Here is a 23,488-nt window from a genome sequence, read left to right as displayed (position 1 = left end):
TTCTATCCCCGGTACCAAAAAAATAATAAACAAACAAATAAATAAATAAACCTGGTAGTCAGTGCAGCTCTGCGGTTTCTGCGTCTAGCAGGGCTGGTCTCTGCGTTCCTGACGGTGCTCTCCTTTATCCACCTTTCCACGTCCTCCACGTCCCGCTCTTCTTCCTCCCACTGGTTCCGTCAAAGGTCCCGGATACTCCCCTGGCCCACCTCGTCTTCCTCTGCCAAGGCCACCTTGGTCCATTCCGCGGCCACCACGGAAGCCATCTCTGTCTCCACCACGGCCACCTCTGAATATTCCACCAGGACCGCCGCGGCCATGAGGCCACCTCTTCCTCCCCACATACCCCAGGGCCGCCTCTGCCGCGGGGTTGGGAAGGGTGGTGGGAGGAAGCCCTCGGGTTTGGGGCCTTAACGCTGGTTGCATTCTGTTCTCCAGGCGAAGTTCTGGTTTCCACAACCCAGATTGGTCCAGCTCCTTGCTGGATGTTTCCTCCTCCAGAGGGGTTTCCTCGGGAACCCCGGGGCCCTCTTGGAGTGAAGCCTCCTCTGTCGACTCCAAGGCCTCCCATGCGACCTCCTGGAGCGGTGGTGGCATCCCTCTGCCCTCACGGGCGGCATGCCCCCTCTCATGCTGTTCATTGGCGGCTTCTTCCGCACAAGGGAGATTTGAAGTTTGCTTCCTTGAAAGTCTTTGCCGTCAAACCACTCCACAGCAGCCTTGGCGGTCGGTGGATCTTCATAGGACACCGTGGCATCGCCTTTGGGCTTTCCTGTTTCCTGGTCCAGGTAGATGCGGACCATGGGTTGCCCAATTCTCTTGTTAATCTTAACAACCCCACATTGCTTGAAGTCTGCCAGATCATCGAGTGTCACATTGTCATTTAATCCTTGTACGTAAATTGCACTGTTGTCAGAGTCTTCGTCAGATCTATGGGAGGCCTAGATCACGATCTGCTCCTCCATCCATGGGTTCACCAGTCTTATTGAAGCCACCGCGCCCTCCTCCCTGCCCGCCCACCTCTGCTCATGCCTCGATCAAATCCCCTCTTCCCCTGCCCCGGTTATCAGGGCCACTCATGCTCCGGTTCTCTCCTGGTCCGGAAAACCCTCCACACTCTGCCTGTGGGGTCCATACTACTGGGGTGATCTTGTGGGAGTGGACTCTGCCGCCCTTAGCTGCTGCTCTGTTGGCTCTATTGACTTGGGGCTTAGCTGTAGGATCCAGTCTGGGAAGGGAGGTAACTAGTGACGGCCGCTGCCCATAGCTGCTTTATTGACCACAGCTACTCTGCTGCCCATAGGTGTCCTGCTGAGAGTAACTGCTCTGATCATAACTAGTCAGCTACGTAGAGGAATAGCGGGTAGGCAAATAGGATGGAGGCGCGGTGACTGGCTGCATCGGGTAGCTTCCAGGAACCTGGGTGCAACTGTAGTTACTCTCTCCATAGCCTAGGCGAGGCTGGTTATAGCCGCCTTTACTTGATTGAGGTTGATTAGTCTCAGTAGGCTTGTTAGCATCCTGTGGTCTTGCAGGTGCAGTAGCTGCTGGCTGCTGTCCACAGGCTGGGTAAGCAGACTGAGTGCTATATGCAGACAGAGCTGCATAGGAGGCCTATGTGGTGGTGATGGTAGCAGTGGTAGTGTTGTCAGCACCTGTGCCGTACCCTTGGACAGTTGGCTGTCTGCCTGGGGGGCACCTGGAGTAGTATCCAGTGGGGGCTGTCCATAAGAAGTCCCATTCGCAGTCTGCCCATAGGGCAGTGGTCTGAGCCTGGGTATAGCTGACATCAGTAGGCTGTCCTTAAGTTTCGTAGCTTCATTGCCCATATGCCTGGGTGGTCTGTGCATACCCTTGAGTTGGCTGGGCGGTGTAAGCACTGTCGCTCTGCTGGGCTGCAGCTTGGCTGTAGGTACTATAATCCGTGGATGCCACTTTCTGTCCCTCCATCCTAGAGTCTTTAGAACCAGACAGCTGTGAAATCCTGCTACGCTGCTCAGGGCTAGTTCAGATTTGCTTTATCCTGATTTCCAAACCATGCAGAGACGCACACCTGGCCCCAGACCCTAGAGCATCCAGCAACTCCCCTCAGGACCCAGTCTGCAAGTCCCAGTGGCTGCTTTTCAGTGTTGCAAAGCACCTGGAAGCACTTCACAGTGCAGGCCAAAAAATCTAAACCCTTTTCTCATACGCTCCTGCTTCAGCACCAAGTCTCCCACGTGAAGCCATTTGGACACCCTTGGCTTACCAGTGGGGAGAGAGTCCAAGAAGGCACCTTTAGGCAATCTCCTCATTGCACAAATGTCGTGGAGCGACTCCCACAAACTAAGACAACTTTGGTGTGACAAGGTGATACCATTTCACAGGACCACCATCCTATGTGCAGTTCATCATTGGCTGAAACATCATTATGTGCTTCACGTCATGACTGTTCTTAAAACTCGGAGGCTGAGGCAGGAGACTTGCAAGTTTGAGGATGGCCTGGACTGCATAGTGAGTTCAAGCCTCTCCTGACTACATAGCAAGAGCCTGTTACAAAAAATTTTAAAAACGCCAAAAAAAGAAAGAAAAACAAAGAAAGAAAAAGAAAAACAACAAATCCCCTCCAAACTCTGCTACAGTGTTTTGTTTTGGTTTGGTTTTTTGGTACCAGGGATCAAACTCAGGTCCTTGCACTCGCAAGGCAGGCGGTAGAACCACTGAGCTAAATCCCTGGCTGGCCCTCTGTTATAGTGTTTTGCTTGGTGTTTTGTTTGACCACCGCGTAGTGTAGTCAGTCAGAGGAGTGAAGGGCCAGGAGTCACGTGTATGAAAGTTCTACTGGTTATTAGCTATGTGTTTACCCTGAGCATCTGTAAAATGAAAGCACACGTGTATCATGAAGAGTTACTGTAAGGCTGGAGATGTACAGTCCTTGCCAAGTTGCCTGAAGCCCCTGGGTCCCAACCCCAGTGCCACAAAAGAATAAAAGAGAAGAAAAAGAGTTACTGAAAAGATTCAATGACAGAACCTCCGTGTGAGCCCTGTGGAAAGAACCCGCTTCACCATGGCTACCGGTCACAGCAGGTGAGGCTGGTAGGGAAGAAACACCAGCACTCACCCTTAGGTGATGACCATTTTCTTTCCACACATGAGCCTGAGAGTAGTTAAAAGTTTTGATCTTGTACTCTGCTGTTTGGCTTGGAGGACGACAAGGAGCAAACTGAGTCCCTGGGAGCACTGGCTCCCCTCCCCCTCCCCAGAGGATACTTGTGGCGGGGACAGATCGTATAGTAATTCATGCTCAGCAAGGCCGTGAGAGGGTCCACCCACTCCTTCCTCACGGACACGAGGCCCTGTGTTTGCTCCCCCTTGCTGTAGAGCAAGAGTGTCCCCCAATGCTGCAGACCTTCCCTCATGGAGCTCACACATACACGCCTCATGGAGTGCAGGGGTACACAGCATCTCATGAACTCTGAGCCTCGGGTTCCTCTTGCAAAAAGGAAAGAGAATCCTGTCCTGTCGGTTGTTGTGCGGCTCCGGTGAGACTGTGTTCCACGACACACTGGTGTTCCCGGCAGGCACTTTCCTTGCTGTACGGTAGGTAACTCAGGCTGGGTGTAGGGTAAGCAGTCAGGAAAGGAATGAAGGAGCCAGGCAAGAAGGTGGCCTGTAATCAGCACTCTGGGGGACAGGGGCGGGAGCACAGCAAGCTCAAGCCCCGCCTGGTCAATTCAGCATTTTAGTGAGACCCTGTCTCAAAATAAAAAACACACAAAAAGCTGCAAGTGTAGCTCAGAGCAAAGGCACTGAATTCAATCTCCAGGACCACACACAAGAAGGGAGGAAAAAGGAAGGAGAGGAGGAAACCACTACTGTCTGTGAAGCTTGATCATCCTCCTCCTCACAACTGAGTGGAAACTGAGGTCTTAGAGCAAAGTAAAACGGAAGTGAGAAGGGTAGGGGAAAGGAAGTAAGGGAAAAGAAAAAATATGAGAAAAGGAAAAAATGGAAACAAAGTCTTCGTAAATAGGGGAGGGTGGAGAGGGCAAAGGGAGGGCAGGTATGGAGAAAAAATGAGAACCAAGATCTGCTATGTAAAGGTACAAGATCACAATGATGAGTGTAACTCTACCGTATACTTAAAAAGTACAGATAAACTAAAAAAATAAAAAATAAAAGTAAAACAACAGCAATAATAGTAGTGCTTTGGTTCACAAACTTAATTCTTTCCATGATTCTGGTCACAAACCAAGTTGGACAAGAACCAAATCAAATTCAATGACTAGGTTCAGTGTTGAACTTATGGGGAAATTTGATTCAGTTCTCATCCACTTCGGTTTGCGACCAGAATCATGGAGAGAATTGAGTTTGTGAACTGAGGCACTACTGTAAGATATGGTGAGGCCAGGGATTTAGCTCAGTGGTTCTGCCGCCTACCTTGTAATATACGCTGATACTTTTTCAAAAGGGAAGAGAGGGAAAACTCTTAACAAAAATGCCAAATATCCCAGCACTCAGGAGGCTGAGGCAGGAGGATTGCTGTGAATTCAAAACCAGCCTGGGCTACATGGTAAATTCCAGGTCAGTCTCAACTACATAGAGAGACCCTGTCTCAAAAAACCAAAAAAAAAAAACAAAAACAAAAACAAAAAAAAAACCATTTAGTTGGAGAAAAGAACATTGCACCCAGACTGTAGATACTGTCCCATGTAAATTAAAAAGAGGAGAAATATCTTTACAATGGAGAAATCTAGAGGATATCCCTCAACCGAATGAAAACCAAGGATCACCCCAGTAGCAGGACAAACGGGGTCCTTGATGTGTTGATGTCAAGTCTATACCACCTGGGTAGTTTTCTGCCGGAATGTCTTATCTATATCTGGTCATGAGGAAACAATGAGAAAAATCTGCAATAAAGGATAGTCTACCTTGTTATCAAAGACAAAAAAGTTGGAAGACCTTTCTAGATAATAAAACAGCCTAAACATAAAACCATAAAGCTTCTGCAGGCAAATGAGAGAGTATCTCTGAGGTCTTAAGGAAGGCAAAGATTTGTGGACAGAACACAAGAAGTCCTGACTGTGTGCGCTAGTTAGGGATCAATCAAAACTACAGTTATGCAAGAGGATTTAACGGGTGGGCTTATGGGATAGGAGCCAGGAGAGTCCACACCTGCTGTGTGCATACCAGAGAGCCAGAGGACCCAGCAGCTGCTCAGTCCAAGAAGTGGAAGCTGCAGGACCAGAGAGGCCAGAGTCGCAGCGCCAGTCCAAGGCTGAGGGCTCAGAAGCCCACTGGAGAGTTGATGGTGTGAGTCTGCATTGGAAGCTGAAGAAATTCAAGACCAACGTCAAAAGCAATAGCAGCAAAGGAAGCAGCGACTCAGGAAGACTGAGGCTCTTCAAAAACGGGCAAGTTCCTTCTTTCCCTTTCTGTGTTCCATCCAAGCTACAGCCTAGTGGTTGATGCCACCCACAACCAGGGTGGGTCACCCCACCCCTCAGTGCACTGGCCTGCATGTCCGTCATCCACGCACACACCCAGAATTGTGCTCTACTAACACGCCAGGCATTTCTCACTCTGGGCAGAGTGACAGAGGCCAATGAACTGTCACACCATGTAAGCAAAATGGGAAACATTGGACCTCATCAAAATTAAAAATGTCTGCTCATCAAAAGACATCACTAAGAAAATGAATAGGTGAGCCATATAGAAAAATTACTTATAATACCTAGATTTACCAACTTATATTCAGAATGTATGGAGAATTTCTGCAGATCTACAATTTTTTAAACCCAGTAAGAAATAAGGGTGTAGCTCAGTAGGATCCAGGTTCAATCCCCAGCACGCACACACACAGAGCAGGCCGGGTTAAAATCCCTGGAGTGGAAAAAAAAAAAATCCAGATGTCTGTTGCCCCTTTCTTTCATTTCCAGTGGATGTCTGCTTTCCCAGGCAGAACTCAGAACTCAGGAAGCAGTAGCCGAGAACCTGCTAGGAGAATCCCAGCGAATGCCTCTTGGTTGAGAAGCACTGGTGTCTGTCATTCTAGATCCACACGTGTGTACAAAATTTTCTTACAAAAATGGACTCACTATCACACACATTAATGTTATCTAAGCAGCCCACTCATCAGTTAGCCCCTTGGGCTACTGTTTCAAATGCTGAAAAGCAGTAACAATAATCTAAAAGCAAACTAGAAATAATTTGGAAATTTTTCTGAAAATTTCTAAAAATGGACAGAAATACTTAAAAACCAATGGAGGGTTGAAAATTGTCTCATGAAGCATGAAAACAACAGAGTACGGGAACAAAAGTTTAGCAACAGGGGAAGAGTCACTTCCAATTAAGTCACTGTTTTAATCAAGAGATTTTTTTTTCAGAAAAATGGCTTTCAGCCCCATTGTAGTCTTGGTGCGGCAGCCAACAAGAGGCACCTGGCAGCTCCCAGTGTCCCTGGAGGAAGCTGGGGATCCCTCTCCCAGGGATTCTACCCTGAGGAACAAACATCAGACCAACTGCGCGTCCACAGTGCACAGCTTCTTTTCTGTGCTGGGCCAGACAGCGCTGTGTCCACTTACGGTGGGCAGAGAAGAGGGGACTGTGAGCCATGGACCTGGAGCGAACTAATGCCGTCTCCAGCTGCCACAGGGCTGTAGAAGCAGCCTCCCCTCCTCAGCAAAGAGTTCTATTTCTGATAGCAAAAACCCAAAACCCAAAACATAGTGACTGAAAACTATCATTTGCTGTGCCCAAGGATCCTGTAGGTCAAGAGGACAGACAGGGAGCTGGACATGGGGGTGCTCACCTGTAATCCCAGCACTGGGAGGCAGAGGCAGGAAGACTGCCAGCCTGGGCTGCAAAGGGAGACCCTGCCTCCAAACAACCAGCCTCTCCTGTTCCCTAGGATGAGACTCCACACTGAACCTTGGGCTCCTGCAGCATCCTCGCTTCTCTCAGCACTGGTGATATTTGCTTGGTGATTCTGTAACTTCTCTCCTCCAAAGCCCTGTAGGCTCCATGAGGGCGGGGACCACATCCTCCTCTGCTCACTGTTGTCACCCGAAGCCTCAGATACAGAGCACTTGGCACAGGTTTAGCAATTCTCTGTGGGTAGATGGGTGAGAGAGGAGAGGGGCCAGGGCCATCAGCAATGCTCAGGGACTCTTGCTGGAGGAAGATGTGGGCAGAGTCGGGGGGCCCAGAGAAGGCCTCAGTGCACTTGATTTTCCAGCCTCAGGAAGAACAGACCAGAGGAGTGTCGGTCAGGACCGGAGATGCCTGGCCTTCCTGCCCTGGGCCTCTCTTCAGAGGTGTCTTAGTTACTTTTCTCACTGCTGAGACCAAATACCTACACCCCAAGCTAAAGGAGGAAAGGTTTATTGTAGCTCACAGTTTGTAGAGATTTCAGTTCATAGTCAGCTGGCTCCAGGCGAGGTGGCCTGGCAGAGGGGCATTGCAGAGGAGAAACAGATCATGGCAGGCAGAAGGCAGCAAAGCAGTGAAGTAGCAAGGCAGCAACAGCCCTCTTTCTGTCCCTTTCACTCTATCCAGTGTACCTGTCCTTAGGGCAGGTAGCATTTACACCCAGGATGGTCCTTCCCATTATCCACACCCAGAGCTATAGCAAACCAAGCTGTGGACTGGTTTAGTAATCACACACACTTAATCCCAGCATCACATACTTTAAATCTAACCACCTCTGAAAATCCCCACTCTGAGCAGATGAGGCTTTGGGGCACATCTAGACACAAGCCGTAACAGGAGGTGATTGAGACTTGAGCGGTTTCACCCGTGTCTAGAACTCAGCTGGGTACAGTTAGCGAGGGTTTGGGGCCTGCCAGGTGCCAGCTCCTCCCTCTCCACATGAGGCTCCACCAGGCAGCAGGACTCGGGGTGCAGACACTTGACTCTGTTACCCACAGGCTGCCTGTCCTGGCTCCTCCCCCTGGGGCTATGGGTTCTGAATCTCTTCACCTTTGTGTCCAGCTGACTGCAGCCCAACAACCCCTCCTGCCATGAGTTCCTGGCCTCTCCCCACCTCACCCAGGCTGATTGCGTCTTCCCTCCCCACTTCTATCCATGCTTCATTCTGATTCCAAAGGTCCCAGAATGTCCTGGATGTGGCTTTTCCACAGGACTGAGGGCGTCTTGTCCCAGGCTGCCCTGGAAAAATGCAAAGAAGTAAGCCCCTCTGTGTCACTGTTCGCAGGTGTTTACCCCATATGATGTTGACCAAGGGACTTTCATCCATCTTGCAGCAGGAAACAGGCAAGGAGAAGCTGGGTAATTTCCACGGTATAGGTTTGGATAAGACTCAGCTGAGATGCACACAGGTGAGAGGGTTTGTGCTGCTGACAGGAATCAGAGGTGGGGAGGGCTGGCGGGGGGCACTTGCAGAAATGCTACTTCAGTTAGGGTAGAGCTTTACAGTTTGTGTAACAGTCGTGCCCTTTATATCTGTTGAAGCTGAGTAAGTTTATTAGTGTAGGTTCTCAAGCAGCTACGAAGTGCACCTGTCCGGGGACAGGACTCCAGGCACTGTGCCAGTTGGCTGGAGAGGTGCAGGGCAGGGGAGGGGCTCTAAGGACCCCAAAGAGTACCTAATCTATCTTTTTCCCCATCACCACAGTTAATATATTGTCTACTCTTCCTTATTTTGTTTTTTGGGTTTGTTTTTTTTTTTGAGACAGGGTCTCACTATGTAGTTCAGGTTGGTCTTGATCTCGAAGCCATTCTCCTGCCTCAGGCTTCAAAGACCAGTGTCCCAATTTTTCTTTTTTGCTTGTCTTTTTGAGACAGTCTTACCATGTAGTTAGCCTTCAGTAGGCATGAACTCATTACGCAGCTCAGGCTGGCTTCAAATTCACAGCAATCCTCCTGCCTTAGCCTCCTGAAGGCTAGGATTATAGGCATGTGCCACCATACCCTGCTCAAACATTGTTTTGGGGGGGCAGTGCCCACTCTTTGAGCCAAATCCATGTAGGTAGGGTGTGAGTGCCAGTGGTGACAGCCATATGGAGAGAGCCCCAGAGCAGTAGAATACTCTTCCTGTGTGGAAAAGCAGACACAGCAGTCACCCAGGGTCAGGCAGAGTCACCTCACACCTCCAGCCCCAGAACAGTCTCTCTGCCCCCACTTTCCCCCCACTAGGCACAGTATTCCAAGTTCCTGGCATCCTCAAGTGGGCACCAAAAAGGCACCCCAGGAGCCCAAATCTCCAGCCTTGGAAAGAGGACCCAGTCGGAGTCTTAGCGGCATCCAGGATGAAGCCTTGTGCACAGCGGCGCTCAGTGTGAGCCCTGAGGGAACTGACAAGGAAGCCAGACCTGCCCTGCTTTTGACTGGAGAGAGTGTCTGCTGTTGTACTCTGGGCCTCCTGAGTTATACCGGGCATACGAAAGACAGAGAGAGACCACAGCAAACCCTTCTGTCTGCCTCCCTGCTTGTGATACGAAGCAGCGCAGACGCAGCAAACATCCCATGGAAGCCCGACAGCTTCGCTGACTTTGTAGCCATAGCAACAGGTAACAGCGTGAGAAACCAGTGTGCCGAGCTGTGTGACTGCGAGTGTAGTCAGGATACTAGACACTGCCCCAGCGTGGAGAAGAAGGGGAGCCCTTGACTCTTAACTGCAGAACCTCCCCATTTCACTTATTGGTAACCAAATGAGGTCCAATTTAAAAGAAATCTGGGAGCAGCGGGTATAGCTCAGTACTATAGCATGTGCTTAGCCTCCAAAGGCCCTGGGTTCAATCCCCAGCATAAAAACAAAGATTAAAAAGGGCTTGGATGTCTGGGAATTAGGAAATGTGATTTCTCTAGTGGATATATCTCCATAATCAGGAACTCACTGCAAATTTAATAACTTTTAAGTCGATTTGCCTGGAAAAACGGGTTTTTATTTGTACTTTTTTAAAACTGAGGAAAAGGATCATAAAATTAAAGTATAGTAACATGAACCCTGGATCTCTTCATCTCCTTTTAGTCTCAAAGTTTATCACCGCCCCATTGAGGGGGGTACTGAGCCCAGGTTCTTCACACTGAGTTACATCCCCAGCCCTTTATTTTTTGTTTTGAGACAGTCTCATGCTAAGTCACCCACTCTCCTGCCTCTGCCCCACAAGTGCTTGGATTCAGGTTGAGACATCATGGACAGATAATTACTTCTACCTACAATTTCCTCATCTTTAAAATGGGGGTACTTGTTTTAAAAATTAATGAATTTAAGCCAAGTTTCCTTACCAAAAAAATGTGGCATCAGCTTTAATCAAAAAATACTGTGAAGCTGGGCGTGGTGGCGCAAGCCTGTAATCCCAGCACTCTGAGGCAGCAAGACCAATGTGAGTTCGAGACCAGCCTGGGCTACATAGTGAGTTCCAGGTCAGTCTCAGTGAGACCCTGTCTCAATCAAAACAAAGCAAAACTGTGAAGAGTACTCACCAAATTCTAAGCGGCAGGTACGTGGTTATTTCAGCTGCCAATATCACTAGGAACAACAGCGATGTCCGCCACCTGCTGCCAGAGCGAGAAACTGCATCTCCATACAAACCAAAATCCCCTGACTGGGGCAACTCAGGTCCTTCCACGAATTCCTCCCTTTGCTGAAGACCTCTGACACAATAAACAGACCAAAAGGAGGAAGCTCAGAGAAAAGAGACAGTGTAGAAGCAGGAATAGCTTCAGATCGTCATTAATGTATTTCACAGATGAGATATCATGCCGATGAAACAACAGGTTAAAACAAAAATTAAAGTGCAGCTGGGCCTGTTGTAATCCCAGCACATGGGAGGCTAAGGCCAGAGGATCAGCTCGAGGCCAGCCTGGACAACACAGTATGACTTTGTCTCAAAACAAAACAAAAAACTCCAGCTCAATGTTCAGTAATGAAGAACAAAATGCAGTATTTGTGTTTACAAAGCTTGAGGGTACAGTACCACTGTAATAGGAGGCCAAGGCCTGGCAATGAGGCTGGAGCAGTTGGGCACAACCTGCCAATGGAGGAGACTTTTTTTTTTTGGTACCAGGGATTGAACTCAGGTCCTTGTGCTTGTAAGGCAGGCCACCAAACCGCTGAGCTAAATCCCTGGGCCCTTGGAGACTTTTTTTTTGAGATAGGGTCTGCTATGTAGTTCAGGCTGGCCTCAAACTCATGGCAATCCTCCTGTCTCAGCCTTCCAAGTGCTGGGATTACAGGCATGCACCACCATGCCTGGCAATGAGGAGACTTATTAACCACAGGTGCAGAAAAGCAGCACCTAAGCCTAAGTTGCAGTCAGGCCAAGCCCCGCACCTGGTACCAATCTTCTGCTACAAAGATGCACCGAGCCTGGCACTTGACAGCAATCTTCTAGCACAAGATCACCTGGACCAACCATCAAAGAAGACAAAGGGTGGCAGCAAACGACTTTGGGGCCACTGCCCTCTTGGTCTTGCAGTAAGTAGCCCGCTCTGCTTGCAGGTCGTATCTTTTCTTTTTTTAAAGCTCTCTTTTTTCCCTAAGCACTCCTTTTGTGTGGGGAGCCAGTCATGGCCCACTGGCTTTTTGAAAGATAATTTCTTTCTTTATAATCAAGGCATTGACACAATGTGTGGTCAGGATGTTCCTAATTAGCATTTGTTAACATTTGTTCCTTTTTAAGGACTGCACGTGTTAAACTTGTTTTTGACCCTGCACGGGAGAAACTCGGATAGCCAAAGATCTGTAGGAGTCAGGTGTTTCCTGTTGATGTGCCTTTAAAAGGCTGATGCTTGCCTGCAATAAACGTCGCCTTGATCAGACTCTTGCCTTGGCGTCCTTCCTTTCTCTCTGCCCCATCTCCACCCCGCTGCTCTTTCAGGTTTGAGACACTGCTGGACAGTGTTCTGCGTCGCCGGCTCGCAACACTTTTGCACTTCTCCTTTCCCTTTTCTTTTTATTTCTGCCCTCAAACGGTAATCTTTCACATCCATCAATTGTTCCAACCAATTCGTGGATTAGGACAAATAAAAGAACCTGGAAAATTGCTGGTCCCTATCCTATCTGGTAATACTACCACCTACCTGTGAGTATGATGGATCGGTAGGTACAACAGATAAAAAGATAAAAACCTCCTCAAAGATAAAATACTTATGTATATATGTCAGTTAAAATATCTAACTCAGAATGCTATAAGTACAGCAATGTAAACATCTATAGTATTTCAAAATCACTTAAATTATAGTAGTAATTCTATGGCCAATGTGTTCAGAACAAACCAATAAACTTTATAATAAAATCGGACCCTCTACAGTCACCTTCAAATGGTCTCAAGACTATGGAACAAAATACATTTAAAAAGCAGACCTCCAATTTCTCCCTCAGGAGATTTGAATGAAGAATGTATAAGGCAGAAGGTGACCGGAAAAACTACTTCCTCACTGTTCCTCCATGGACTCCCCAGCTGCAGGGAGTACGACGTGGTGATTCTATTTGGCTCCTTCTAGAAAAGTCTGGACTCTGCTACATCATGGAACAGTCTGGAGCTCTTCAGGCCAGTGTCTTCATTGCTTGAACCTGGGACCAAGGCACAATCTTGGCCTGCACCTAGCGCTCCAGATCAGAAGCTTTGATCTTGCCCTGCTCGCAGGTCCCCCTAAAGCCCTAGCACAGGTGGCAGATAAGCTGGTAGTGCAGTTTGTGGAACTGGGGCTTCTGGGCGAAGTTCTCCCACTAGGAACACATCTTTTAGGGTCCTCGATGTCCTCCATGTCATTGGCCAGGTGGACAGCCAACGAGTGGATCCTCTGGGACTGCCAGAAGGGATCAGCCTGGCCCAAGTAGGTGACAACCATAGCCAGCGGTACTTTCCAGGTGCTCTCAGGTTCCCATCACAGCCCAGGAAACTTTGCAGCAGGATCTTCCAGCAGCCTGGTGAAATCTGAATGGTGCTTATGCAGCACTGAGGACAGGCACTTTGCTTCAGCCTTACCTTGAGCCTGCACAGCTCCTCCAAACCCAGCAGGGCTGCCTCAAAGGCTCCTGCATGGAACACTGACAAATAATATTCCTTCTTTCTCTTTCAGCCAGGGGACTGAAGTGGGAGGCTGGTGCTACCACAGGCTTGAGGAAAGAAACCCAGGTCCGATGTGAAGCTACTGTCTTTGGATTTAAGCCTTTGATCATCTAAAACCAACTCCCTCCTTCCAGAAATCCCAAACTCTTCCACTGTTGTCCCTTCCAAGCCACTGCTCCAGCTTTAACCATCTGCTGCCAGTTCTCTTTGCCCCATCCCTTCCCCTGTACCTACAGGAGGACCTCTGCTTGACACCTCTTCCCCTATCCATTCTTGGACCTCTTCTTTTAACCCCCTCCTCATTATAGGTTACCTTCTCCGACCTCTTCTGTCTCCAGAGCCTCACCTGATGACCAGATTTCATCATCCAGCTGCTCCAGGGCATATCCTGGGGAGACAGGCTGGGGACTCTGGTCCTCAAGCTGGGAGGACAAGTGCTCATGAGTTCTTCCAGATGCCTTCTTTCCTTTCACAAAACACACCCTGCTTCTGGAATCCAGGTGAACTCAAGCCACCATCTTTTCTCCACACAGGACCCAAGTCAGGAGTAGAGAACAGCTCTGAGAAGCAATTTCCCACTGGGCTGCCAACCCCTCACGGAGTTCGAACCTGCTAGTCAGGGAGGTCAGAAGTCTCTGAGGTTTATCTGACCTGGTAACCACTTTGAAGGAAAACACACCCAACAGCCAAACAGGACATCTGGAATCTGTGGCATCTCCTGCCATCGACCCAAACTGTGTCCATCATCCCGAAGCATCTCAGGGCCTCTAGGTCCTTCTTTCCTCTCAGGCAGATGCCATGTTGTACTGTGAACGCCAAACGTGAGCTTCCTACACTCTCCAGTCTTCTCTCCTCTGTGCTTTCCTTCCTCACAACTTAAGACTGGTGGAAGAGGGAGCAAAATGGCCAAGATATTTAGGGAGATCAGAAATGCCAGGACCTCATTAGCAGGACCTAAGTATAAACAAAAGATCCCAGGGGCACTGATTTGTTGGCTGAAACATTTCAATCAAAACATTCGGCTTGGCTAAGTGATTCTGCCCAGTGTTCACTGGCCCTGTCTGTGTCCAGGTACCTGTACTGGGGACACACATTCTCTGCCCCCTCTTGAGGACCTCAAATCACAAACATCTGGAGAATGGTCACATACTGTTCACACACACTAGAACAGAACATTCAAGGAAAACAGACATGCTCTGAGCAGGGGTGAGTTGGGAGTTGGCTCCCAAAGCCAACTGTGAATTTTTTAGGAATCCTGCAACGGAGTTAAACACACACAGGCATTATGAAAAATTAACTTATAGCAAGTCCAGACCAATATAATACTCACAGCTCATCATGTCCTAAATATTTGCACAGTGAAGTCTGACCCATGGTCTCAAGGTCGTGTGTGCCTGTTTTCTTGTGCAGCGAACTTCACTGTGTGCCACTATGAGCCTCTCCCCACTCCGTGCGACAATTAGCTACCTGCAGAAATAGGTAAATGCTACAGAGCTGTTGTTTTCTCCCAATCAGTTATCAAACATTTGCCCATATATCACCGGCTCTGAGAAATGATGAACACTAGGGTAAGCCGGGTACAGTGGCACATGTTTAATCCCAACATTTCGGGAGGCTGAGGTGGGAGAATCACAAATTCAAGACCAGCCTGCGTAACTCAAGACCTATGTTAAAAACTTCCAGGCCTGGTAGCACATGCCTGTAATCCTGCACTCAGGGCTGAGGGAGGGGGGTCACTGCCAAGTTCAAGGCCTGGGCTATGTAGCATGTCTCAAAAAACCAAGAGGAAAAAATTAAGATTGGAAGATAACACTGAAACTTCTGAGAAAGATGGGGTATGGTTGGTGGTGAAGCAGCCAGTCATGATGGCCCATGCCTGTAATCCCAGCACTTGGGAGGCCGAAGCAGGAGGACTGCCATGAGTTCAGGGTCTGCCCAGGGTACATAGTGAGTTCAAGGCCAGCCTGAGCTACATCGTGAGACCTTGTCTCAAAAAACAAAAATTACAGGATCAGAAATCTTATGAAAATGAGTTCCACAGAGAGCACAGAGAATAGTGGGGAATTTACTAAAGGATAACTCAAGATTTTAATTTCCAGAACTGCAGACAATTTTGAGTACGAAATAGCTCACCAAGTACCTGGGAGAACACAAAAAATGAACACAATGAGGAATTAACTGGATGTGACGGCACCACCTACTGTCGCAGCATTTGAGAGTCTGAGGTAGGACTGCAAGCTTGAGGAAAGGTAACCAGGTTACAGTGGAGTTAGTTCCAATGACATCTGACTTAGCAACGGCACATTTTTGTTTTTAAAGCTCCAGTTAGGCAGTGATGTGCGCTTTTAACCTCGGCTATTTAGGAGGCTGAGGCAGGATAGCAAGTTTTTTTCAAAATTTTTATTGGTACATGTTTGCAGCACAGTGGTTACATTCCTCATGGGAAGTTGCTACATTTACATAACACGTTAATCCTTTTTTATGTCTTTCTCCTCTCCCCGCCTCAGGATGGCAAGTCTGAGGCCAATCTGGGTAATCTGATAGACTCAACAGAGGGTGCTGGAAATGTAGCTTGGCACTGCTCCAGTTCAATTCCCCTTACTACAAAAATACAATCTTAAAGCTAGAAACAGTAAGCAGCACTGAAATTTTTAAGGAAAATTATTTACAACCTAAAATCTATTCCCAAATTTTTAATCAAGTGAATTGGAAAAAGACATTTTTCAAGACTTTTTTTTTCAAGTTTTCCTTCATCCTTTAAGTGCATTCATTTAACATTTATTGAGCACTTCCCATGTGCCAAATACTTCTTGAAATATGAAGGACATAGCAGGGAACAAGGTCTTCCTCTGAAAAGGAAGGCAATGAACAATAAAAAATGTGTCGTGATAAAAGTGCTCTGAATTCAAGGAGCAGGACCAGGAGGAACTTTCTTAGTAGGTGGCTGGAAGGTCAGTTCTGGCAAGGTCAAATTTCAACAGCGACCAAGGTCAGGGACCACAGAAAGAGCATTTTGTGTTGAGGCTGAAGTAACTAGGAAGGCCAACAGAAGACAGCTGGAGCCCTTTGTTGTTTTGAGACAGAGTCACACTATGTAATTCAGGCTGGCCTTGAACTCTCTATATAGCCCAGGCTGGCTTCAAATTGGCAATCCTCCTGTCTCAGCCTCCTGAGTGCTAGGATTACAGGTTTATACCACGCCTGGCATGGGAAGCCGTGGTACTGGGTACTTCCCGTGTGCCCTGCAGTACCTACCTCTGCACTCTTTTCTGGTATCCATTTGCTCTGCTACCTGGAAAGCTGGATTATGGACCACACCGAGCTTTGACTTTTGGCTTTTTGTAAGATTTGGCCAAAAGGAACCAAGCCTCAGCTTCAGGCATACAACCTCCCATGCTCTTCTGGCCCAGGGGTGGAAATGCCTCACACCTCCCCTAACAGCTGGCCGTCTCAGGGGGATCACACATCATGCCTTTTTTCTTTAGTAAACACTTCAGATCTCCTGATGTGCTTGCCACACATGGGTCTCGTGCCCAGATCCTGATACTCCTTTGTACCACAAAATTAAGGGTCTTTGATTCCATATGTAGAGCTGGTTGAGACATTGGGACACAATGTGACTCATGTTGTAGCGACCATTCTGGGCGCTGGGAATAAAGAGAGGGTTGAGCACAACAACAGAAGGCAACCAACTTTTATAGTAGTAAGGGCAAGAAAAAGTGATCCAGACTTGGGGAGTTGTAACATGTGTTAAGTGGTTAAATTTTAGGTTTATTATGAAGGCTGAGCCAAGAGGGCCTGGTAACCAACCGGAGATGAGGTATAAGAGAAAACAAGGGTAAGTAAGACCCAGGTTTTCTGCCTAAGGCTAAATTAAATTGCCATTTACTGACATAAGAGATCGCTGGGTTTGAACAACACAGGTGTAGGTCACCAAACTCAAGAGTAGAGTTTGGAGTAAGTTCAGGTGTTTATCAGAGATCCCACTTGAGATGTGGGACAGGCAGATATACATGTTAAGATGCGTAGCTCAGGGAGGGCTGGGTGCATTACAGGTGTGAATCTGGATCATCAGAGATCACAAGGACAGCATCTAAAGCCACGGCTCCATGAAGATACCTACCCAGGGTCTAAGCATTGGCTGGGCCCTTTCTTAGGTAACCAGGAAGGTTTCACCTAAAGAAGTCAAAAAAGAGGGAGACGTGAAGAAGGTGGGAACCTGAGGCCAGAGGAAGAATCCCTGCCTCAATGGTACAAGATCCCAGAACTTCAGGTCTCAAAAAACAGCAAGGTCTCTAAATGAGAATTACAAAATGGAAGGTCACCAAGAAAACAATTGGTCACTTTGAACATACTCATATAAACTATGCTCAAAGTTCGAGGATGAATTAGAAACACAACACTAAACAGATGGAAGATATAATTACTAATTTTATGTAAATGTGTTTATGGAAATTAGGTTACAGCGACATATATAAATTACAGAAATTCAGATCTATCATAAAACACTACATTTATTAGGTGGAGGCAGGATCTCAAGTTGAGTGCCACCTGTGAACCTAAGCAAGACCGTGTCTCAATAATACCCAAAAAAACAAACCAAAAAAATGGGCTGTAGCTCAAACTGAGTCCCAGTGCGAAAGCCTGGAGTTCAACTCCCCAGTATCACACACACACACCAACGAAACTCATTTCATATCCAGCCAAGGCACACGCTGGATAGGTGAACAGCAAACATCAAGTATCCTGGAGAAGCCAGCAAATGAGTTAGGGAGCTGTACTCAGAGCCAGTACCACCTAGGCTGGTCTCTTGAAAACAAGGCTCTCCCACAGTGTGACTTTAAATAATTATGTTGCTTAGGGTAAAGCTGAAGGATTACTTTAGCTGGGCATGGTAGCACACACCTGTAATCACAGCTACTTGGCAGGTGAGGTAGGAGGATCTAGTCCAGCCTGGACCACAGTACCCAACTCTAGTCTCAAAACTAAGAGGGAGGGCCGGGGACTTAGCTCAGTTGGTTTTGCTGCCTGCCTTGCAAGCACAAAATCCTGTGTTCAATCCTGGTAAGAAAAACAAACAAAAACCATAAAAGGGGCTGGGAATGAAGCATGGGGGTATAGCACCCCAGGGTTCAATCCCTAGTACTGGAGGAAAAAGTATTGCTTTAAGCATCATAAGCAAGATCCAAGGTCTCTCCACATCAAAGATTCTTCTTCCACTGACACATTTCTGATGCTACTCTATGGTGAACATCTGTCATCTCATTTTTTTTTAAACATCAAATGTATCAAAAAAGATCAACATATGGATTACTAGCAGACACTAGTTTTTTTGTTTTTAGGAGAAATAAATACAAACATACTTTTAGTTAAATCATGACTTTATTGCTTGAGTACATAGACATTTATGCCACCAGGGCAGAGGCTGTGGATGATTCACTGAAAAAGAAAACAAAGAGAAGAGAAAATTGAGATTAACACTGCTCCCAAGACTCCATTCAAAGAATCTCCCTGCTAAAAGAATATATCCAGACAGCTAAAATGAACTAAACCATACGAAATGCACCAAATGAAGTTCCAGAATTAGTTCATAATGCCAGACATCCAAGAGCGGGACATGAGGAAAACCTTTCTGGTGTAAACTGTGAATGTTTGGATATCAACTGTCACAGTGAGTAAGTCATGCAAAAATTAGAACTACACTAACACCTGGGGCAGAGACGGCCAATGTTAGCCCTATCTACACGGAGGTCAAAAGGCTTGTTCATGGTCCAAACTGGAGGCTTGCAAATGGTGGTCCACTGCTTGTTTTAAAGTCCAACTACATACAGCCATGTACATTTAATTATGTACTGCCTGTACCACAGCACAGGCATAGATGAGCTATAAGAGTTGTTAATGAGGACTCGGGTTTAGTTCAGTGGCACCATGCCCGCCTCACAAGTGCAGTAAGTTTGATCCCCGGTACCCAGACAGACACAAGACACAGACACAGACACACACACACACAAAGAGTAGTTAATGATACAGCCCATGAAGGCTAAAATACTTATTAGGCCTGTTACTATATTCACTACTAGTATTCAGTAACTGGCTGACTCAGGTTCTAGTAATAGAAAAGGTAGATACTTACTATTTCCAATTGGGGGGGAGGACCCTCTTGGTCTTATAATATCGAGCTAATCGGTGAATCCGGCTTTCAATCAGGATCAGCCGGAACTTGGCATCCTTATCCTAAAAATAAATTGGATACAATTTAGGAAAACTCTAAAAAACACTATAAGCATTATGAAGAGAATGTATAGCTACCACGCACGTTTTCTAAAGTTACTATTACTGCCCCTCCAATAAAATAACCGCCTAGGATTCATGCAGCTAGATTTAATCCTTAAGGCAATTTAAGTCTTCTAAACTAAAACTTACAAGAAAAATCTATGGGTAGATTTGCGGGGTGGGTACTGGGGATCAAACTCGGGTCCTTTCGCTTACAAAGCAGGCACCGGAACCACTGAGCTAAATCCCTGGCCCTTTGGGTAGATTTTTATTTCAAAGAAACTAGTGCTGACCAGTTTGTGTCCTGAGTCACCTTAGATAATTCAAATCAGATACAACAATTTTTACCAAAAAAAGACAGTTCAAGCAATAATACTTACTACTAGGCTTTTAACCCTCTTACCTTTCTGTTCCTCTCAAGATGCTTTCGAACAGCAACTGCTTTCTTAATTAAGTGGTAGAGATCCTCAGGGAGATCAGGAGCAAGTCCTTTAGATTTAAGGATTCTCAAGATTTTATTACCCGTCACAAAACGTACTTGTGCAACACCATGAGAGTCTCTCAGGATCACACCTGAAAAAGGCAATCATGTATTTGGAGCATGTCATGACAAGGCTTAGAAGGTCACTTTCCAAGTTTATTCTTTATAAATGGGAGTTACTTTTGGTTTTGAATGGGGTAGTTGTCCAGGCTGGCCTTGAACTTGAAATCCTCCCGCCTTAGCCTCTGAACAGCTGAAATTAGAGGTATGTGCCACTGTCCCCAGGCTGGGGTCTAATTTTACAAATCACAAAAACCAACAGGAGAAAGCATGCAAAACTCAGACATCCAATGAAGTTTATCAGCTCTTGGAGGAAACACTGAATGTCAGAAAACCACCATAGTAAAGTTTGCTAAAATATAGTTGTCCAAAGTAACCAATGAGGTTTCTGTATGTTTGTTTCATAATCAAAACCAACATTTACTGAGAATATACAGGCATTCTTCTAAAAACATTACACTAATATATTATTGCCTTTGGATGCCAAATTATTTGATTACTTGGTTAATCTACTACATTATTATTTCTGTGCAATACCTCCACTAGCCTGTAACCTCTAAGAGGGCAGACAGTTTGCTTTAAAGAAATAAAAAGACCAGTTATTCTTTGGGCCCAGAACCACATTGAGTACATCCCAGGCAAGCGTTTGCCACTTGCAGAAAGTCACAAACAGCTGAAATTCAATCTACAGGTAACTGTGGAGAACGACTCAAGCTCTTATACAGTCAATCCCAATTTCTCCACTCAACAAGCCGTGTGATGTGGGAATATTTAGCCACACCCTTCCTCAGTTTCCCCTCAAATTCCGCAACTGTAAAATAAAGAACTAGTGTTTATTTTAAACGTTTTCAGAATTAAAAGTTCAATAAATAAAGGTCAGGTTTCAGTCCTCAACAAGAAAGCCAAAAGCCCTACACGATTTTCAAAGCGTGTGTGAGCCATCTTTATCCCAGAATCTTTTAACAAGTCACAGGCCGGCCGACAGCAAAAACTACACTAAACAGAACACTCACCGATTTGTGAGGGAGTCAGGCCCTTTTTGGCCAGCTTGTAAATCTGCTCCTTCACGTCGTCAGACGTCAGCTTCAGCCACTGTTGAGGGGAGAAATGGCCTCAGGATGAGAGACTAAGATGGTGTCTAAGCGCGGGGCCCCCACCACCCGCAAAGCGGCGCGAGCGCCGCTTCCCCCGAGATTAACGCAGCTTTCCTTCCCAAGTTAGCCCCAGCCCCAGCGCGCTACTTACGGTGGGGACACTGCGGCGATATGGCAGAGCCGACTGGGACAGGCCCTTCCTGAAGACAGAAGCAGACGGAGTGAGGCGCGGCCCGTGTAACAGCAGCACGTAACATCACCCCCTACACCCGCAATCCACATTCCCTTCTTTTCCCCTAACCCACGGCCCAGCCCCTCAATCCTTCAGGGCAAAACGAGCTCACCCGGGAGCATGCATGCGACCCATGATGGCGCCGATGTGGAAGCAAAAGGAACGCTAGGGTGGAAACGCCGCAGGAAACTGTCCCTCAAGCCGGAAGTGACCTCACACGTCCCTGAGCCATCGCAGCAGGAGGCGGGGCCACGTCGCACAGCCTCGATGACTACAATTCCCGAAATGCACTTCGACACGAATGTGTGCCCTCAATTGGCGGGTCGCAGTTCCGGAATGTATTGGGCTCCGGGTCAGGCTCGGGCCAGAGCGGGAAACTGAAGTTAAAGGTATCTCCCAAACAAAGTTCCCATCTTGCGGGCTCCTTTAGGACTAGGTTCCGCCAGTGCCAAAGTCATAGGTTCTGAATTCTGGACCAGGGGTAGGGAATGGCTTAGGTAGAGCTTCAGGGATCAGAGTTCATTCCGTCACCAGCGCCTGGGTTTGTCTCGTCAGACTACTTTCCCTCAGTCGGCGCTTGTCCTTCATTAATTCACCCACAGCGCTGGAAGTAACGGTAGAGGCTGCCACCCAGGCAGTCCTCAGATCCCAACTGTGAGGGAAGGATTCTGGCGGTGAAGGACGGACCCTCAGAGCTCCCTCCCGCGCCCGGAGTTAGAGCCTCGCGGACTTGCGTGACCTGTGAACGAGCGGAGGAGAGAGGAAAACTTTAGGAAGAGTGGGAAAGCCAGGAGGATGCGGGAGAGAACCAGGCTTTTGAACAGGAGAGGGGCCCCACCACTGAGGATGCTCTTTGACGCAGTGTTGGAATACAAGGCGCTCAAAGAATTGGCAAATGAAGCCATTTGTTCAAATCAACAAACAGCACAGCCCTGGGAAGCGGAAGCTCGGTGAAATCAAACTTAAAAAGAACAAGTTTAAAAGAAGAAGTGAGAAGCTTTAAAAACTCTAGGTATTAAAACGTTCACTCTTGCAACCTACCACTATTTGGTGAACGACTTTCTCCCAAATATTAGGAGCTTCAAATTGGGTAATCCCTTTTCCCAGATCTAGTCCTATCATTAACGAAATTTGCATTTTTAGCCCAGACATGGGATAGGTTTCTCAAAGTTGGCTCCAGTTTCCCTCCTCCATCTACTTCTGCACACTCCATTTCGTTTTTAAGCACTGCTCCATTTGTCCAAAATACAAACACAGGAGTCCCTGTTTTTTCTCTCACTTCTGTAAGACAGTCACTTCAGCGTCTCACCTGAACTGTCTCTCAACACCCCCTCCCCCACACCTTTATTTCTTTTTTGAGACAGGGTTTATGTTGCCCCATCCATTCTCAAAGTTTTGGACTCAAAATAGTCCTCTTGCCTCAGCCTCCTGCCCTGAAGTAGTTTTTAATTCACCTTAACTGGCAGTGTTTGTACATTTATTAATATCAATGGTAAAATACAGTGTAGGTGTGTGAATGTACATTCATAAATGTCAATATGTAGGCATTGTTGAATTTTAATTAAATCATGTTTACCTTCTATTAAGCCACGCTGTTATCTTTACATATGGCGTAATTTGGTCGGGGGTTAGTATATGTGCTGCCGAAGCGAGCACTGGGTGTGTGTTGGTGGGGGTTGAGACAGCATTTTGCTGTGTAGTCCATGCTGGCCTTGAACTCATTATGTAGCCCAGGCTAGCCTTGAACTTGCTGCGATACTCCTGTCTCAGCTTCCTAAATACGGGACTACAGGTGTGCACCACCAAGCCAAGTCAGGCTATGGAATGACTTTTGACAACTTTTATAAACTGAAAACTTCTGATATTTGAAAGACAAGGAGAGGGGCAGAACTGTACTACATAGAGACTAGTTAGACTAGTTACTGTTAACACGTTTGTTAAAAGGCAGCACCTCAATGATCAAATTTTTTAAAAAATTGTATAGATTATTTTAAAGTAAATTTCACTTACTACAAAATTCACTATTTTAACCATTTAAAAATAACAATGATATTTTACACTAACAATTCTGTTACACTGACAATCCACCCTCATTGCTGATTCTAGAAATTTTCATCACTCCAAAAAAGAAAGCTTGCACTCTCTGGTCTCCCCTCCCCACCATTAACTTGATTTCTCTTTCTATGGGTTTACTTTTTTTTCTTGGCAATCCTGGGACTAATCCAGGGTCTTGAGCATTCTAGGCAAGCACACTGTCTTGCTAGATTGTCCCAGCTGGGCTCAAACTTGCCATCCTCTTGCCTCAGCTTTCTAAAATGCTGAGATTACAAGT

General features: G+C 46.9%; 1 protein-coding gene and 1 pseudogene across 1 annotated transcript; both read right to left on the bottom strand.

Annotated features, from left to right (window-relative positions):
• Positions 1-70: 70 nt before the first annotated feature.
• Positions 71-2,081, bottom strand: LOC104856053 (annotated as a pseudogene).
• A 16,298-nt stretch (positions 2,082-18,379) lies between these two features.
• Positions 18,380-21,365, bottom strand: Rps13 (ribosomal protein S13). Its single transcript, XM_010615168.2, has 6 exons — positions 21,269-21,365; positions 21,076-21,124; positions 20,844-20,922; positions 19,693-19,862; positions 19,150-19,250; positions 18,380-18,455 (listed from the first exon to the last, which is right to left on the bottom strand). The coding sequence occupies exons 1-6, from the start codon at positions 21,289-21,291 to the stop codon at positions 18,422-18,424; spliced, it is 456 nt and encodes a 151-aa protein (XP_010613470.1). The 5' UTR covers positions 21,292-21,365; the 3' UTR covers positions 18,380-18,421.
• Between the last annotated feature and the right edge of the window lie 2,123 nt (positions 21,366-23,488).

This window comes from Fukomys damarensis, unplaced genomic scaffold, assembly GCF_012274545.1.
Source record: "Fukomys damarensis isolate Sample0158 unplaced genomic scaffold, DMR_v1.0_HiC HiC_scaffold_16, whole genome shotgun sequence".
Classification (NCBI taxonomy): domain Eukaryota; kingdom Metazoa; phylum Chordata; class Mammalia; order Rodentia; family Bathyergidae; genus Fukomys; species Fukomys damarensis.
Note: the sequence above shows the minus strand (reverse complement) of the source record. Positions and strands in the feature narration are given on the sequence as shown.